The sequence below is a fragment of the Punica granatum genome, chromosome 4 (genome assembly GCF_007655135.1).
Source record: "Punica granatum isolate Tunisia-2019 chromosome 4, ASM765513v2, whole genome shotgun sequence".
NCBI lineage: Eukaryota > Viridiplantae > Streptophyta > Magnoliopsida > Myrtales > Lythraceae > Punica > Punica granatum.
The window spans coordinates 1,302,302-1,321,590 of record NC_045130.1 but is presented as its reverse complement, the minus strand read 5'-3'; the positions used below and the strand labels follow the sequence as shown (position 1 = coordinate 1,321,590).

The 19,289-nt window shown below is 36.5% G+C and overlaps 2 protein-coding genes and 1 non-coding gene across 3 annotated transcripts; all 3 read right to left on the bottom strand.

Moving 5' to 3' along the window:
• Nucleotides 1-1,560: 1,560 nt before the first annotated feature.
• Nucleotides 1,561-4,281, bottom strand: LOC116203354 (pentatricopeptide repeat-containing protein At5g46580, chloroplastic). Its single transcript, XM_031535043.1, has one exon. It carries the CDS (start codon nucleotides 3,968-3,970, stop codon nucleotides 1,823-1,825), a length of 2,148 nt encoding a protein of 715 aa, XP_031390903.1. The 5' UTR covers nucleotides 3,971-4,281; the 3' UTR covers nucleotides 1,561-1,822.
• Nucleotides 4,160-4,290, bottom strand: LOC116206509. The gene has a single exon (XR_004156736.1). It is a non-coding gene; the product is annotated as a U6atac minor spliceosomal RNA (small nuclear RNA).
• Nucleotides 4,291-4,625: 335 nt separating this feature from the next.
• Nucleotides 4,626-7,216, bottom strand: LOC116203355 (protein ABCI7, chloroplastic). Its single transcript, XM_031535044.1, has 3 exons — nucleotides 6,131-7,216; nucleotides 5,355-5,614; nucleotides 4,626-5,080 (listed from the first exon to the last, which is right to left on the bottom strand). The coding sequence occupies exons 1-3, from the start codon at nucleotides 7,199-7,201 to the stop codon at nucleotides 4,777-4,779; spliced, it is 1,635 nt and encodes a 544-aa protein (XP_031390904.1). The 5' UTR covers nucleotides 7,202-7,216; the 3' UTR covers nucleotides 4,626-4,776.
• Nucleotides 7,217-19,289: the final 12,073 nt, after the last annotated feature.

Genomic DNA, 19,289 nt, shown 5'->3' with positions numbered 1-19,289 from the left:
CACTCAAAATCAAAATCAAAATCTGATTTTAAAATCCTACTATGAAACCAAACGCAACCTAAATATTTCATTATGGTTCAAAATTTTTTTTCGCTACATAATGATACAAAATGTTTCAAAATTGTTTCATGATAGTACAAACCGTCAATTCGAGCTTGACGCCATCAAGCCGACGCTAACGTGACTACTACGTGTCACATCCTTGCTGACGTGGTCAAAAAATCTTAAATAATTCTAAAAATTTTAAAAACTTTTAAAAATAATTTTTAGGAGGGGAAATTAAAAAGAAGGGGAAGAGGAAATTTAAAAGAATTTAAACAAAGAAAAGAAAAATTTTTAAAAATAAAAAAATTATTTAAAAATTTTAAAAATTTTAATTTTTTAAAAATAATTTTCAAAATTTTAAAATTATTTTTTTTTTTTTTTTTTTTTTTTTTTTTTTTTTTTTTTTTTTTTTAAAAAAAATTAAAAAAAAAATTAAATTTTTAAAAATAATTTTCAAAATTTTAAAATATATATTTTTTTATTTTTTCTAAATTTTTTCTCTTTTTTATTTTTAAAATTATTTTTTGTATTTTTTGGGCTTTTTAAAATTTTATTTTCTCTTAAATGACGTGGCGCACTATGATTGGTTCCACGTAACAAAAGTGACACATAGGACATGCCACGTCAGCAAAATGTTAAGGGCATTAGGGCCAATTAACGGTTTGTACCATCATGAAACTTTGAAACATTTTATACCATCTTGTAACGAAAAAAAAATTTTGAACCATAATGAAACATTTGTAAAACATTTTGAATCACCAGTACAATTTACCCAAAATAAAAATAAAAATGCATCAACCGGATAGATTTCTAGCCAACTTTATGACTTTGGACTCGTGGATCTATCCTCTTAAAATCGAAATTCTGACATTACGGGTTACTTAATCTGAAAATCATGATTTTTCTTTTTAAGAATGGTTATCGAACATGATACATGTGAGTGAGAGTTTGTACCTGTGTTTACATTATATTATAGGGATCAAATGTATGTCCCATAGTGTAGACTTGGAAGATGGGATTTTAGTCAATTTTGACAGGCTATCTGATTGATCAAGCTTTGACTGATTTTTTTTAACAACAGCTTGTTGTGTGACTTGAGAATTAGCTGGTCCCTGACTATCAGGGACTTCTTTGCAAAAATACTATAAATCATGGGTGTTCTTGCAAGAAACCAATCATCATAAAATAAACAAAGATAGAAAAACCAGAACATCATCTGTTTGCTTCGCTGAGTCAGATGGAAAATGAAGATAGGGGATTAATTAATTGGGATAAGTCTCTACATTTGGGAGGTGAGAAACAGCCCTGGAAGGATAGTGAAATGCTGATTGCTGACAAAGGTTCCATCAGGTTGCGTGGAAGTGATCATCATCCCACCCTCTACCAAAACAAAAAAAAAAAAAAAGTTTTTCCTTTGCCCATAAATGAATACTGACACTGATGTTTTGTCTAATAATCATAATCAAAGTTTGCTAAATCAATCTTTCGCTAATCAAAGCTTTAAGTCAAGTCAAGAATGGTCAAAGCTGAACGCGTGAAGCCTTAATTATAAGATGTTGGCATGTTGCCAGTCAAATCTGCTCAGCTATCAATGCGGTGCAGCGTGTAATGCAGAGTTCGTAACTGCTGACCTACAACCAGCAAGAGCAATACAGATCTTGATTTTCTTCACCATTAAGCTGCTCCCTAAAATAAACAACAAATAAGCAGTATAAACATCTAAAGTATCCATCAAGGAACAAGTTTTCCTCCTTTAATTACATCCCGAGCATCCAACTTATGCTGCGACAGCAGGTGGATTCTGGGACTGGACCCATGACACCAAATCCTCGCGGGTTGCCACGAACCAACCCGCCCTCTCCTCACTTTGCCTAAAGGGGGCAGCAAGCTTGCCTACGTGAGAGGCGAAGGCATTTGCAAGTCCCTGAGAAAATTTGTGGGCTCCTGTGCCTGTTTGGGCTGAAAATACCTCGGGCAGCGCTTCCTCGCGCTTCACGATCCTAGACAAGGTCCTCATCCACTCCTCGAGCGCCGTCTGCGCAGCCCCAACCGAGAGTGACCGAACATCTAGACTCCATTCATCAGCAGTCTTGTTGTGCAAACCTGGATATAGCCCATACATAATTCCCAAGTACAGGAGCTCATGGGCCCTATCGTGCAAGTTCTGGTTTCGGCATATATCAATCAGGCAGTTGCAAAAAGGTCTCCTAGCTTCGACTGCGGTCTCACTGATAATACTCTTAAACTCTACGGTTACTTTCTCAAAATTCACACTCTCTTCTTGAAGGAGCTTCACGAAGGCAACTAACTTTGGGTTCGCTCTACCCAAACAACCAAGAACCTTGTGCAGATCCTCACCCTCTTCGCGCATCGAAGCCACTGAGAGCAAACAACCGCAAAGACGATCATCGGGCTGGACCCCGCGATTGACCGAAGCATCAAAAACCCTTACCAAATCATCGACTCTTCCTGCCTTCCCCAAGCACTGAATCAAGCACGTGCATCCCATCACATTGAGCTCAACCCCTGATCGGGACAACTCTTCAAACAACTCCATAGCTCTGTCCGAATTTCCATCACTGCCATGTATGTTTAGCATCGCGGTGTAGCTCCAGCTATCCGGTCGAGAACTCTCCGACTGTTTCATGTCCTCGAACAGCCTCTCAGCCTCCTCCACGAGGCCAAGATCAGCGCACATACTCAACAGTGTGTTATAAAGGAAGAAGTCCATGGGCCATCCGTTGGACCTCATACGCTCCCACAGCTCGAGGGCATCTCTAGCCCACCGTGCTTTTCCGTAAATCTTTACGAGGGCAGTTAAGGTCTTCTCATTTGGGGTCAACCCTGATTCGACCATTTCCTCGAATAAACTCCTTGCGAGACCAGGCTTTCCAGCCTTGCCCATTGCCTCCAACAAGGTATTGTAGACGACTACATTAGGCTTCACTCCAAGAGATCTCATTTCCTCCAACACGTACCGAATGCCATCATAATCCCCAGCTTCTCCGAACATCTTAGCTAAGACGGAGAATGTGACGGGGTCAGGCTTCCATCCGGTGGCCCTCGCCCTCTCATACAAACTCAGCACCTCCTCTACTTTCCCCAACTTAGCATACACGTCTAAGATAGCAGAGTAAGTGACCTCATCAGGCATTAGACCGGTTCGATACATTCTCTCGAACCACTCTACGGCTTTGTCGAAAAGGTAGCACCTTTTGGCACAGGTAATGATGGTGGAGTACGTGATGTTATCGAGATCAATCTCATTGCTAATCATCTCATTGGCAAGTTCCTCAACGAGCTGAAATTGCCTCCCAAACCTCAGGGACTTCATTGTGACGTTGTAGAATATGGTCTCCATGGGGAATGAGTTCTGGGTCTTGACCCAGTTGAAGAAAAGGTGGGTCTTTTGCCAGGATTTCAAGCTGTTGAGGATCAAAAGTGCATTTTCCCTGGTGGGAGGGTGAGGGATCTCTTCGAGAACAGACAGGAAGGAACTTTCAGAGGACTCACACTCATTCAGCTTCTGCGCAAAGAGCCTGAGCTCTTTAACCCGGGGGTTGTACGAGTGCTGGGACCGCTTCTGTCTCCGAGGGTTGAGCACAGAGCGCTTGGACCTCGTGGGGTTGACCCAGGTTGACTTGGGCTTCGATTTGAGGACATGCGTCTGGGCAGTTGTCGGCGCGGAGAGCGTAGTTGTGGAAAGAGGCTTCAGCTGCTCCGACAAAGATGGGTTGTTCCTGCTCTGCTCAGAAAAACTCTCCGGAGCCCTCGTTGGAGACTTGGGAGCACTGCAGACGACAAAGAATCTCCTCCTTGAGGGATGAGGCTTGAAGGAACTGGTGAAGCAATTTCGGTTCTTGGGGTCGGCTGGATTTGACAGAGAACACGGGAGGTCTATAGCGGCAGAGACCGTAGACGCCATGGAAAGAGAAGAGGAAGAATGAGCAAGAAGGAGAAATGGCAGAAGGGTTTATCCCCGAATAGTTTTGGGGCCTTATCTTCTGCATTCAAAGAGCAAAACAAGCTACTAATATCTCGGGCAAATCCCCGGGACAGTTTTCTTGATTTTTCACAGTGAAATTGCCGATAAATGAAAAGAAAATAAAGCTAAAAAAAAATTGGGTTAGAGATCCACCACGAAGGTGGGTAGCCTTAACCGGATGTGTGGTAACAGGTAAAGCCCGAAGGCTGTTCCCGTCCCTGTCAGGGGAGATGCCAACCATCTCTCCTTTCTACGAACACGCCCTTGGAAAGCCTGTCACAATCTTATAAACGATATGTAAGATTGGTGGCGTTTCGGTGTGGGAAATGACGAAAATTGGGTTGATGTTCTGGACTTCTACTTCAATGAAATTACACATCCACCCTCGTTTTATTTCACGCTTCTCATCCCCATCAGATTCACGAGTCCCTTACATATTTACATGTACTTGTTCGAGCGTTAGGTTCAATTCTGACTCATTCTGCACCAACAGCAGTGATGTCCCCATGGTACAATACACAGACATTTAGGATTATCATATCATCCAAATCTCCTAAACCTTCGATTATTTATTTTAAATTTAATATGATGTGTACACAATGAAATCAAAATACAATCGATACACCCCCCCCCCCCCCCCCCCCCATTTGCAGAACAATAGCAAAAATCTGCCCAAAACAGATGAGCTCTTTGACAGGATGTACAGATTCCACGTCCGTCGTTCTCCGTAGTAGCGACAAAGCTCTTCATCGCGGATCCAACATGCCTTTGATCTGAGTCTCGATCTTCTTCCTTATTGAAGGATGAGGCAACTGAGCAATGACCTCGGCTCCAAAAGAGAAAACCAGGGCCTTTCTAGCTGTTTCTAAGTCGATCCCACGAGCTTGGAAGTAGAAGAGCTGACTCTCCTCCAAGTCGCTGATCGCAGCTCCATGGGAGCACTTCACATCGTCCGCTATAATTTGGAGATTGGGCTTGACATTAACAGTCGCTCGGGGCTCAAGCAGCAGGCTTCTTGTTAACTGTCCCGCATCTGTCTGTTGCGCATACCTATGCAAAAGAAGCATGAGATAAATTGGCATTGCACAACAACACTCGCAGCAAAAAACAAAAACTCCCACCAGTTACCAGGCAATTAGAGCTTCACCGACATTATTGCATACAATTTATAGGAGAGCAGCATAACTTTGTAAAGGGATGGGTTTTGCACCCAAAATTTTGCCTCTGGACCATTTGGCACCCTATAGTTTCCGCTCTGAACAGTTTGCCTCCTATAGGTTATATCTCACCAGTGAATAGGCCATTAAACAGAGGAGCAGTTTACCTGTTAACTTGTACGGTTCCATCGAACACTGCTTGTCCTTCCGAATGAGCAACAATGCACTTGTGGAGTTGTCGGGAGTAACCTCGGGGATGGTCCAAGACCAGTATACTATGTAAATCCTGAGTCTGTTTGCTGACAGACAAGTGCAATGTCGAAATTTCTGTTTCAGTTTCGGGTCCAAGTTGCTGGATGTGGAGATTGTGCCTGCTCAGCCTGCCCCCTGTACTAATCTCTACAAGCTGGTAACTGCTAGCTGATTCCTACAAAGTCCAAGCAAGTATCAGTAATTTATCGTAGACAATGGTGAATAATAGCTCATCAACTAGAAATTCCTTTTTCATTGAATGTATAAAATAGTGGTGCAGTGGTTAACTGCAAACACGTAATAGGCATGATTTTGGATTTAAATTGCATCTACTCCACATCAAGCAAATTGAAGGGTGTGGAAGTTTCAGTTCCTGGAATATTCTAGTGGCCTGTGGCTATTTGCGTTTCATCAGCACAGCACAACACATTTGCATTTCCTTATCTAGCACAAGGAATTAGCAGGTAACACCAATAATCGAACTTTAATCTTTCATTCAATAAAATGTCTAATTTTGAGGAAATCCCCCATAATATCATGATGCAACCTCTTTTAAATCTTTCATACGCTTGATATGCACTTAAAAATTTACTAGTCTGCCCTCTTTCTTTTGTTCACTGATGTTACAGATAACAAAGCTTAGCAACGCAAGTTTGGCAAAAAGGAATACAATCATACAATTCGAATTCACCTGCCGAACAGAAGTCCACTTGATATGAGCTGCACGAGTAGACTGACTCTGCACATACGAATGCCGAAACCTGGCACCTTCTCCAATAACCACCTCTAAAACAGGATTAGCCCAATAGCACTTATCCCCGTCCCCGCTGCAGAACTCTTCAACCACACTGACTTCCCCACCTTCCTCCACCAAAACAAACACCCTCGGGTTCGAAACTGGCAACTTTCCTGACCCCTCATTGCCGCCTTCAGCTGAATAGTACCTCAAGTGGATTGGTTCCTCAACCCGACAACCTGCAGGCACGTAAATGACTGCCAAATCGGGGGTCCCCAACCCATTGATAGACCAAAACAAGTCTCCCCAATCAAACTCACCAACAAGCTCATTCACCTTCTTTGGAATACTTTTATCGCTATCGCTCTCAGAGAGCGGGGCATTCAACAAGCTACCCACATACACCCCATCGGGCAAACTTCCCAAATTGGATAGAGAATCCACAATGTGGCCATCGACAATGGTGAGACCCAGCTCTGAAGGGATTATCTTCAGAGAGTCCAGAGACTGGGGAGGCTGTGAGGTGGGGTATATGTCAGAGTTCTTGATGAAGGAAGTGTCAGTGAAGCGAAATGGCTCGTCCTTGAGGGAAGGCCAGTGGGTCGAGAGAAGGGTCTCCGAGGAAGTGTCCCTAATCTTCTGGAGAGGGGAGAATTGAAGGGAGGAGGGGGGAGGAGAGGGGAGAGAATCTTCTAGGGTTTCTGCTAATTGGAGGACGAGAGGGTCCGAGAAGCCGAATTGAGGTGTGAGAGAAGACTGAATTGGGGGGATTCTGGAGATGTGTTTGCGTTTGAATTTGGGAGAGAGGAGCGAGGGCCTTGGAGGGATGGGATTGTGATGGATGAAGGCCAGAGCCGCCATGGAAAGTGGAGGAAAGGTGTGGACTTTGTGGGCGACTGTCTCCGCCCCACTGCTTCCACCACCTCCGTCTTCAATGGAAACTTTCAGCTTATCTGAGTCCCATTGGTGCACCCGACCCAGTGCAGTACTCCTTGCCCAACAGCAGTGAGCCGCACATGAAATCATAGCCGGTCCCTACTCAAGACAAGGGAGCGGTGGACCGGGTGCATAAGGAAACCATTGAATCTTGGGCCGGATCGACCGAACCGCGGGCCGAGCCTTGAATCTGAATTGGAGTTTCACAATTTATAATACGCTACGCTTCTTTGGGACAGTGGGGGCTTCTCTTTGTGCAATCGCAGGCCCACTTAGTCTAGTCGAGTCAGGTTTTGCCATTTTTATTTTCTTTGCCTCGGCCACAAAAGGAGGCTCAAAGGCATACGTTGAAAGCTAAAATAAAATAGTATAGGTAGTCTCGCTAATAAAAATCAAACTTTAATAAATTTCTTAATTCCTAAGCGAGAGCACGTGCCCCTGCACTGCGTCCAAAAATTACAACTCAGCCATTTTCTCTATGAAAGATTACTGGTGCTCTATGTTTACATTGCCCAACTAAGAAGGCCATTAATTAAAATGGTTCAACAAAAGTGCAGAGTTTTCTTGTAGTCTGGTACTCATGGCAAGCCAGCTAGTAGGTGAGCAAAAATTTTAAAAGGGAGGGAGACTGTGAGCTTGCCAGAGGAGGAAGGTGGATTGAGAATCAAAGGATTTGGAGAGTTGGAATAAAGTTGGAGTTTTGAATTGCACTCATGGCAGATTTTGCTGAAAGGCGCCATTTATACATAGTTTCAACATTATTATTTTAATACGTTGTTTACCGTTTAACCAATAATTAGTGTCATATCCTGTGCATTCCATTTGCACTGGTTCATTATCATTGCCTATTATCATTTTTATGGGAATTAACTATTTCCCATTTATAAATAAATATCTCTTATTAATAAAAATAAATGATTGATTTGAATTCAAAATAATAATTTTCAATAACATTATACTAAGTATAAATAATCTAATAATAATGTTGCAACAAATTGTCTGATTCAATATGAGTTATATATCTATTAAATCATATTAATACTAAGATAAACCAATTTTTAGTTGAATTATTATATATATATATATATATCTAAATATTAGATTCTATCTAGAAACCGAATTCTACATAGATTATCACCTTTTAATAATTTTCTAAATTACATTATCACCTTTTAGTAACTTTCTAAATTACATTATCACCTTTTAATAACTTTCTAAATTACATTATTTTGAAGGAGTTTGCTCTTATATACATTAAATTGTGTCTTTAACTATATACAGAGTGTGGACGTATAGATACTATAATTAAAATATAAATTCATAACTATATAAGTAATTTCTAATTATATTGTATTTTGGACTTTTATTATATCAAATGTAGTGGCTAAAGTAATAGAAATTTATAGTTCCTCTACATTTTTTAAATTTTATAATAACATGAGAATTTTTAATCATTTATCGATTAAGCAGATTGATGGTTCTAACCCTATTAAATATAACCCTATTAATTGCTTTTGGGAGTATAGATAAATTTGTTGGGTTTTTTTTTTTGGTGATAAAAACGTTGCCAAAACTATTACACCAAGAAGGTGGATCTAATAGTCCATTCTCTTTCAAAAACATGATGCCATCGAGAGCTCAAGTATATAAGTAGACAAGCCTGTGTTTGGTTTTCGAGTTGGATCATGATCCAACTTAACTTGATTTTATATAGTGATTGTAAGTGTTGACGAATATATGGATGGATGAGAATATACATATGTATGTATATATAAATATGAAAGTAGATGGAGAATTTATTATTAGAAAATTCATTATGAAAAATGAGTAGGAAAAAGTATGAGCGAAAAATTATTATTAAATGGAGAAAATGAGAGAACGATAATGATTGTAGTGTTGAATTTGAGAATGAATAGAGTTGAGTTGGATAGAATAAAATTTTTTATTTGAAAATCAAACGGTGTCTAAGCCTAAGGGTGTCGCATCCAAGTCTGGGCCTGGTTATCTGGAGATGTTTTCTTTCCTTGTATCTGATCGGATCGTATCCCATGCCATCCTAGTTATAAGTTTGAAACTGCGCAAATCCGTACGAAACCGTTTGCTAGTAGTGGGAATTGACACTTCATTATATTAGTTCACCGTCCAATGAAGAATCGATTGTGCGTTTGCATAAGTGTGTACATATTCAGGGTATCGACCCGAGTTTTGAATTGAGGGGTGCCAATTGCCAAGGTGTTTGGAGTGACCACTAGGAAGGTGACGGCGCAGTTAGTCGGTACATATATGACTTGTCCTTAAAGAAGGTGAGGGGAGAAGTGGAGGGTGCGGGGCTTGAAGCAGGATTATTTGGGGATCCATGTTCTGCTTAAGCACTGTTCCTAGGATGGATGTTGTCCCTTGCTAATCTTCATGGAAGAAATTGATGACTGGCTTGCAATCAACGTATGCAGGATGAGGTAGTACAATCCTTACGCGAGGGTCCGGCATAAACCCAAGGGGAAGAACTTCGTCGGTACTGTCATGACAGTGCTATGATGTGCGCCTCTTCTCTCTCTCTCTCGCTCTATCTATCTATCTATCTATCTGTCTAACTTCCTTGGCTGCTGTGTTGACTGGATGAAACGTACATGCAATTTTAACATGCTTCAGGTGAGACAATGAAGATTGAGAAATCGTGTAAGTTAGCAGTGTTTATATCCGATGCCGAGTGTTTTCAGAAGGTTCAGCAGCTGTGGCTCTCTAGGTAATTTTGTCGAGCAATGGTAGCGAGTTAGTAGCTAGCTGAGCTAGAAACAGGGACTTTTGTGCACGGGATAGGGAGGAGAACTTGCAATGCATACAGAGAGAGATTTGGTTAAGCTTGATTACGGGGGTGCTCACATACCATCCTTTTATTTTCTTTTGCAGTTTTGCCGATCGGAGTGCTAATGAGAGAGCTGCAGAGGAGGCCAAATTTGGAGGAGGACCGGGTAAGAAGAACAAGAAGAAGGAGGAGAAGAATTAAGAAGCAGCCGAAGGCGCTGTAGCTGCTGTGCTGGGCCCTGTGTCAAAGCCTACTTTCTTCTTCTTCTTTTTTTTAAATGTTGGTTTCCTTGTGATTTTTCCATTACTACCTTAAGATCCTGTTGTTTGGTATGGTGCGGTAGTTTTATATATATATATATATATACATGCTCTCATGTACTTGAGACTACCAAACCCAATCTTTATTTCCTTTCGTAAGAAAGCTACTTCTAGTTCTAGTCCCATCTCAGATGGCCCTGCTCGACTCGAGCCTTGGCCCCTTGTACTTCTTTACCAGAGTCCCATGTATCATCACTCGTAACATCATCTTCAAGCGTTTCGTTACGCACTCCCATACTCCATTAAAGCGAAATAATATAATCTGTTCACTTATTTCACTGAAAATCCTTCGAGCTTGGAGAATATCGAATAAGCAGATAAGGAACGTGCAAGGAAGTCTAGAAAAATAATTTCTGTACTTATATTTATTTATGCATTGTTTGTGATCGCTTATTCCTCAATAAGTTATGATATAATATAATATATATAAACTTGATAACGAGATAATAAATGGGGTCATTAAATTAAATATTGTGATATCATAGGGTATTAAAGGTAAATTTATAATAAGTATTTTATTATTATTATATAATCTATAAAAATGGGCCAACTGGTGATAAATATGAGTAGAATTGTAAATCTCTACACAATTAATTTACATAAACATTAATTTTATGTATTTTTAAATAATAAATAACTTAATCCATAAAAATCTTCATATAAACTTCCCTCCTAATAAATTGGCATAGAATCGTAAAATAGATAATACATTATAGTCAATTTAAGTAATGATTTGAATTAATAAAAATAATTCATAAAGAGAATATCTATTCGCACTATCAATTAACATAAGGCGTAATTATACATATTTTATTTTGATTATAATAGATATAAATATATATTTTCTAACAAAAATTATATGATAAAAAACTTGTGTAAAATGAACCTTTTCTCCGATAATGAATTAGCACAAAATTTATTCACCTATTAGTATAATATAATATCAGGTGAAATTATATAAAACTTTCTTTATATAGAGTTCATTTCATCTCCAATTAACATGAAATTAACAATAAAATTCAAAGTCATACATATTTTAATTTAGTTATCGGGACCTAAAAACTTATAAAACCACCTGCAAAAATAATACATCAACGAATCGAATGAAAGAGGACACTTCTCATTTAATACCCTTTTTTTCCTTATTAATCATATATCTGAAATAATTTGTAGGTTAATTTCTGTCAAGAATATTAAAAAATCCCATTTTATAAATATATACAATTTTATACTAAAATAATTGATTTTGTTGGTTTGCAGATAATTAGTAGAGCTTATCTGTAAATAAGGAAAAACAACTCTAATGCCAAGTCATTTAATTAATTATGGAATAATTAAAACAAATTGTGATTAATGACACTCTTTCAATAAGGATAATTAAAAATAAAAAAATTCAGTTCAATGCCCGAATTGAAATTAACGTGCACGGGACATTATTTCAAAGTAGAATATTCAATACAATTTGAAAGACATTAATATGTCGACATAAAATCATTGTAACTGAGGTACTTAAATGCGATAATATTCCTCAATCGATTCCCTAATTAATAGTGATTACACAAGCAAAATGTTATTTTTGCCTTTGCGATACTATTCTATAGAGTGCCTCCATTTCTCTAATATTCCATGCTCTTCGAGAAAATATTAAATGATCTTACCTCGCGTTGACGTGGCCAAGCATGCTCTTCAATTTCTGGAAGATATCAAATCTTACTGAGGAACCCAGAGACCAAAAAACAGTAAGAAGAGATTACAAATATGTAGAGTGATTATTGGATAAGTTCTTGCATCTAATTGCTTAATTTGCTTTTGTGACCGTGCCTCTACTTATTGCTAAAACTGTATTTTGGTCATATATTCGCAAAATAAACACAAACGGAAGAATTTTATTAATATATACATAAAACAAACAAGAATGAGAGAAAATAATTCATATAATATCCTCAATGGAAAGAAAGAAAATTATATCATATCAAGAGTATTATAGTGGGACCACCATAATACATAGTTCTATAACATTTTTTTCATCAATGGTCGTACATTTTTTATTTTCACATTTCTATTTTAAATAGTTAAGATAATATGAGTCTCTCAACATTAATGATTATTTTATAAGCTTAGGCGTATGATTGCTTTCTACGTCTCAATGTTTCACTCGGGCTATGTTCTACAATTATGTCAAAAATTGGGTCCTGATCACGTATTTTTGTATTAGAATTTTCATTTGTAAGAAATATTGAATTTTTTAATATATGAGAATTTTGTGAAAGCAATAATTTAATGGGATTCTAATTATATGATTTGGATAATTATATGACAAATTTGGGTATATTTCACAAAATATATTGAGGTTAATACGCGCAGTGATAAGTTATCATTCCATGTGATAACCTTAATATAATTTATGGTAATCTCATTATATTTAGTTCACGCATAGTGATAAGTTATCAGTCCATGTGATAATCTTAATATAATTTGTGATAATCTCATTATATTTAGTGATGACTTATGAAGTTATTACAAATGCTTCCCAAGTTATCCTAAATTTTGATAATCTCAATTCATTTTATAATAATTTTCAAGTTATCACTAAATATACTAAGGTTATCACATCCGTACGTGTGATAACCTAAGTATAATTTGTGATAACCTCGGTATATTTAGTGATAACTTGTGAACTTATCACAAATGCTTCATTAGTTATCCTAAATTTTGATAACCTTAATTCATTTTATGATAAATTCCAGGTTATCACTAAATATATTGAGCTTATCACAAATTATACTAAGGTTATCACACGTAGTGATAAGTTAATACAATTTGAGATAACATATGTATATTTAGTGATAACTTCTGAAGTTATCATAAATTCTCCCTCGGGTATCATAAAATGTGATAACATAAATACATTTTATGATAAAGTTATCACTAAATATGCTAAGGTTATTACAAATTATGTTGACGTTATCACACGTAGTGATAAGTTATCATTCCGTGTGATAACTTTAATATAATTTGTGATAACCTCAATATATTTAATGATAATTTGTAGTATTATCAAGAATTCACCATTAGTTATCATAAATTGTGACCACCTTAGTATATTTTGCGATGAACTAGATAATAGTATCAAAATATTTACGCATTTTAATAATGAATCCCTCTTTTATATTTTTGTACTTTTTATTTATTGAACATATGAACAATTTTTATTAATAATTCCATAAATTTATTTTGTATTTTACACTTTATTATTAATATTAGAAAGAGAACAGCAAAATAAATAAATAAATAGATAGATAGATAGAGTGGGGGGTTTTACCGGTTGGGACCGGAAAAATCGGCCCCAAGGCCGGATCAAGCTATTGGCAAGTAAAGCCTTCATTTGAGGCTCCCGGTCCATCAAACCCATTATATCAATCTGTTTAGGGCCTCAATTTTTGGCCTAGTAAGGCCTATATATATGACTCATGATCCCAAATATTTTTTACAAAATATGGCATTCATAGTTCACACGACACATATAATAAATCAAGCCACTGTTAATTATCTAACAACCCAATTTATCTCACACTTCCCCATAATTGCTTATTGATTTCTTTAATCTCAATTACTTCCTAATAACTCCTCTAACGTACAAATTGGTGTTTTAGAAAAATTACACAATTAGTTATTTTTCCAAATAAATAATCAATCCAACAACGATCAAATTAATAAATAGTAACAATAAACTAAAATTATTCATTCCGTAAGTCCAACTTTATTTACTCATTCTAATTGGTTTAGATTTTCAATTATTCGTATTAATTCATCCATCGTCCATATTGTTTTTCAATTACTCTCCAAAGTCCAACGAGTATTTTGATATCATTGAAAAACCCATTTTTGTTCCTTTATTTTTTTCACTCTAATTTTCTAAATTGTTATGGGCATAAAAAGTTAGACGAAGTTGATTATAAAAATTTAATTAGTAATTTTGTATCTTGCTTAGAGAAAAAAATTAATTCTCGATCTCAAAAAGTTAAAACAATAATGGCTTATTTGGTTTCAAAGTAAGATTTTAAAATCTTACCTTAACTTAATTCTACCCACAACAAAACAAAAGAACTTTTACAAAGTTAAATGGTGGACCTCATTTATACCACTCTTTTTTAAAATTAAAATTTAATTTTAAAATTATATTTTGAAACCAAACGCAGTATTAAACTTTCATAAAAGTTTATATTAATTTCGTTAAATAAATAAGAGGTGCATTCCTACAGTTTCGCTTTAAGCCCCAATTTCCTTTAAACCGTCCCTAATCGGTCCTCACTTTTTCTCTCCTCTTCCTGGACGGGTCTTGGCCTGGACGAGATAAGCTTCTGCATGGAAAGATTTTGGCATCCTGCTACCAGTATGGTATCGCTGGCTTTATAGCCATTAAACTCGAGATTTTATTTATTTAGCAATCTAACTGTTAAAAAATTAGCGGTACTATTCCGCTAATGGGATGTCAAAAAGCTCCCATTCCACATGGTATTTTGTTGACCGACATCAGTGAAGTGACGTCTAGATGTAGACAAGACATGATACCATTGGCATTATGAGATTTTTCTTTTTGGTCGAAGCATTATGTGATTCGATGGCTGGTTTCTTGGGATATATGTATTGAAGAAAAAAAAATTCTCCCAAACATTGTCTTGAAACATAATTCCATGCATTGACTCAAATAGCCACCATTCCACGACTCTCATTGTGCGACATAAATGAGAAACATAGTCCTTGAGCTCGACAAACTCCTAACCAAGTCATCGAAAGTCTTTCCTTCTTTCTTTTTAATGTACGGGCAAAACTGAAGCAAATGAAATTACACAATAACGGAGCATGACAACATAAAAAATATCATAAAAAAGGAGAGTTTGAAGACTCCAAGGGAGATCAAGTGCCATTCGAGCAGTTTAATGAGAGCAGCAATTGCCTTCTATAAAAGTGTGAACTATATGCACTTGCCACTATCAGTATCAGCAATTAACCTGCGAACAAAGTTGGAATCAACGTCAACGGTAATTCTCTTAAAACCGAGTGCCCAAGCAAGCTCGAGCCCTGACTTTAACACCTTAGTTCTCTGCAACAGCAGTTGTGGCTATCCCGATATTTTGAGCGAAGCCACCAAACCAACAGCAGTTGTGGCTATCCCGATATTCCGATGTATACTCTTGTATCCGGAAGTCTAACGACCTTCGACTAATCCATCTTAAGGCGGATCGGCCCATTAAGGAGTAAAACTCTCACAGCATAATTTTTTTTCTTTCACACGACTCGAATCCCGAGATAAAGAAAGCAAATGTTGAACCCGTTGAACCAACCAATATTGGTTCTTATTAATTTGAATGAAGGGGAAGTATTAACCCCACTAATGAAATCAATTTTTTTTCCATAATAATATATGTAAAACGGATCATTTATTTCTTAATTTAAGAATAAATAAATAAAATACGTACAGTAAAAATAACATATACCATAAATGAATAAATAAAACCTTCATTAGTTTGAATTTTCGACTTTATATGTAACTAGGTATATCTCCAATAATCCGTTAGCTGACATCTCCATTAGCTATTCAGTTCCCAGTGTGAATCTAGCTAACTTTTTTTCAGGTAAAGGAAATCCAGCTAATTTATAAAATGATTATCGGATGACGTTGTTACCGTATGATTGAGATTAAGAACTTTTATACCCAATTAAGAGTAATTTTCTTGACTTCGATCAAAGGAGGTTAAGAGTCATATATTTGGACTTTCGGTCTTCCCTTTTAACTCTCCCTAAATAAGAAATTTCTCCTTTTTTTTTATCTTCTTTTCCATGATGACCATGATCGATCAAAAATCATTCCATCTCAGGACTAAATCCACTTTCCCATTTGAAGATCAAACATATATATATATATATATTTCAACAATATATATATATATATATTATGGACATATGAAAGTATAATTTGGCGAGGGATATAATAAGCCAAATGACTTGAAAACACTTTTTTCTCTCTCGACATCTGCGTTGGGAAGCACTGAAGAGAGATCCCATCTCCTCCCAACAGTTTTTCACAGTGTGCTGTCGTCGTAGATCGAAGACCACAAAAGTGGTTCTAATCTTCCTCTTAATGATTAATGCACAGTAGTGCCTTGTCGTTGATTATTTGGACGAGTTCCCCCGTACGACATTCTTCTTCTTCCTTCTTCTTTTGCTGCTGCAGAACAGTAAATCCCATGTTCCGCAGGTCAACACGAAACTGTTCATTCATGAGGCCAATAAACCACGTAGTCGTACGTACATACAGCGGTGTGATTCGATCGACTCCAGGTTGTTATGGTAGACTCACAATGGTACGTGGTACATTGCGTGAAAAAGAAAAACAACATATGTACAACACTGTCACGTGCTGGTTGAGCTTAATTCCTGTATTGAGATGTGTTTACTTTCTGTATTATATATGATCTTGGATATTTTTGGTGTTTTCTCGGTTATAGTTGGTGAGTAACATTAGTAATCTAATGCCTGTGTGATTGCTTTGATGATACGTTTCTGATTCCATATAACCGAAAAAAATAATGTTTGCGCGATTTCATTTTGGAACATATTAGCTCCCAATATGAATCAGATTTTGAAAGGAAACATGATCTTTCTCTTACATGGTCTATAAGACGTACGTACATGTGTGCTTAGCATGACGCAACTTAGTTTAGCTCCTCAAGCCGTGTGGACAAGTAGGAGAGGTAGGTTTATGCAAGAATTCCTTCATATTTTCACTTGGCAAGTTATAAATATATATGGGTGTGTGTGTATGTGGAAGTATTCTATCAAAGGGTAATTAAAATGCTAAAACAGTTATCAAATAAGGATGTACCGCAATCGTGCATGCATTCGTCTAGCAATCAAGAAGTTTCAAGTCTGATATTCAATGGAATTATCTGTATTATTAAGAATTTTATTTTGTTGTACTAAACTCATAAATTTCTCTTATAATCGGAAAAAAAGCGCTAAAACAGCTAATAAAGTACCGATTAATTTTCAACAACGTGAAGCAAAAGCGTGAACGATAGTACTGATTAAACAGAGTGACAACATAATTAAGGTCTATTATGACCATGAGGGCTTCGCCCAAATTTGTCCATTTCCCCATAAAAGGCCCCTTTTCTCCCCTCTTCTCTATTTCAGCATTGACTTCAACAGCTTTTTTGCATGTGTATGTGTGTGTATATATATATATATATGTTTGTATAGATCTCAGTTAATCAGTGTCAAGCTTAATTAATTAAGAGATCAGGAGAAACACAATGGGCGTTGCCGAGTTATTAACCTTAAGTACTGAAATTAGCGTAGCTTTTGATCGATTGAACAATTCGGGTGGGACGGCAAGATCTCTTCCATGACAAAAGTTATTGTCCGGATCCACGGGCTTGTCAGTCTCATCAACTCACATGCATGAATTTAGATGGAAATTCAACATCTGGTGTTTATATATGTTAGTGCATTCGTTACAATCTTTTCCGGGATAGATACGTAGTGCGTGTAATGAATTTGACATTGTGGCAGAAAGACATAAAAAAAATTCTTTATGACAATCACAATTTCTTTATGATTTCTAAAAATCAATAGGTATTAGTGAATTCTTATTAATTTATAAAAATATCACGTAATATACTTGTTACATACGTGACTTTCTTTGTATGAGGTGATTTTCTGTATAAGTTTTTAAAATTTAATTTCCATTTATGTAAAAGAAGGTCCTCCAAATGATTAAACTGTTGACTACTTCGTCTGATAATTGAATCATTGACCACTTCCACTTGTAAACACATTATTGCGGAAATTATGGAAGGATGATTTTGGTGGTTCGATTTATACGTACGAAGGTCTAATCAAATATTGTAGACGTACACAACCTTTTTAAGTTACGATCATTTATTTGGCCAATCCCATCCCTTCAAACCTGTATCTATATATATGTATAGATTTCGTGTATTAATCTTTTTAGAATCGCCGATCTATAAAAGTGTCAATGAAAGTCATCGTATACATATTATTTTCTAAGCTTTCATTATGATTACACTGTAAATCCCGTGAAAGCCGAAAAATCAGAAAGCCTCATAAGATCTTTTATTACTTTTTCAAGTCTATTATTGATAATAGCGAATTAATATCAGCGTTAATTGCGATCTTTGAATATTTGATCGGATATGATTATGTACCTTCAATGATAGATTCCGAAGAATGCTTTTTTGGTTAGTTAAATTTGTTGTCAAAGACATGACAATTATGCTTTCTTGTTCGTGTATCAATTGGGCACCTATGATCTACTTTGATGGGTTTTGGCTTATCGGGAGACACAATAGTGCAACACAACAGTGCCACTATTGAACACTTGCAAGCTCTAGTCAAGAATGTCATCATTCTTTTCCCCTTTGATTCCAATATTTTTTTTAGAGAGAGAGAGAGAGAGAGAGAGAGAATATCTATATGAGTATTCATTTGTTCATTTATAAAAAGACACATGGCATTCCTATTGATGTTTAATTAATCACGAAAAAAGGCATTAGATAAGGCTTTTAATTTAATTGCTGTTTAATTCCCTCAATGTGAAAAGCAAGTAGGCCCAAACGTTCCCCTATATGTATAGCTCACCAATGGCCATCTGCCTTTTTTACCATTAAAGTCGAAGTTTATCCTCACCAAAACCAAACAGCTATTGCCACCAATTCGATATTAGGTATTTTCACAGTCAGTTCTTTTTTTGAACTTATCGTTTCATCAATGGATACAAACGAAACAAAATAAAAGATTGCTATATGCCGAGCATTGCTTCAGATGGGTCCGGCTCCAAATGTGATTTCCCGAGATCAAAACATGCGAATTCGAATGAGAAGTTTTGTTTGATTTTAGAGTTTATTTTTAACTTTATTCCACTTAATTTTACTTATCTTCAATTTAACAATATAATTATTATTTTTTCAATTCTTTTAACCATTCAATTTAATTTTTAATCATTATTTTTTTCCACAATTCAACAATACAA

Coding starts and splice junctions, on each gene's coding strand:
- LOC116203354 (XM_031535043.1), bottom strand. CDS start 3,970: ATGGCGTCTACGGTCTCTGCCGCTATAGACCTCCCGTGTTCTCTGTCA.
- LOC116203355 (XM_031535044.1), bottom strand. CDS start 7,201: ATGATTTCATGTGCGGCTCACTGCTGTTGGGCAAGGAGTACTGCACTG. Junction 5,615..6,130: donor AGTGGACTTCTGTTCGGCAG/GTGAATTCGAAT, acceptor TGGACTTTGTAG/GAATCAGCTAGCAGTTACCA. Junction 5,081..5,354: donor GGAACCGTACAAGTTAACAG/GTAAACTGCTCC, acceptor TCTTTTGCATAG/GTATGCGCAACAGACAGATG.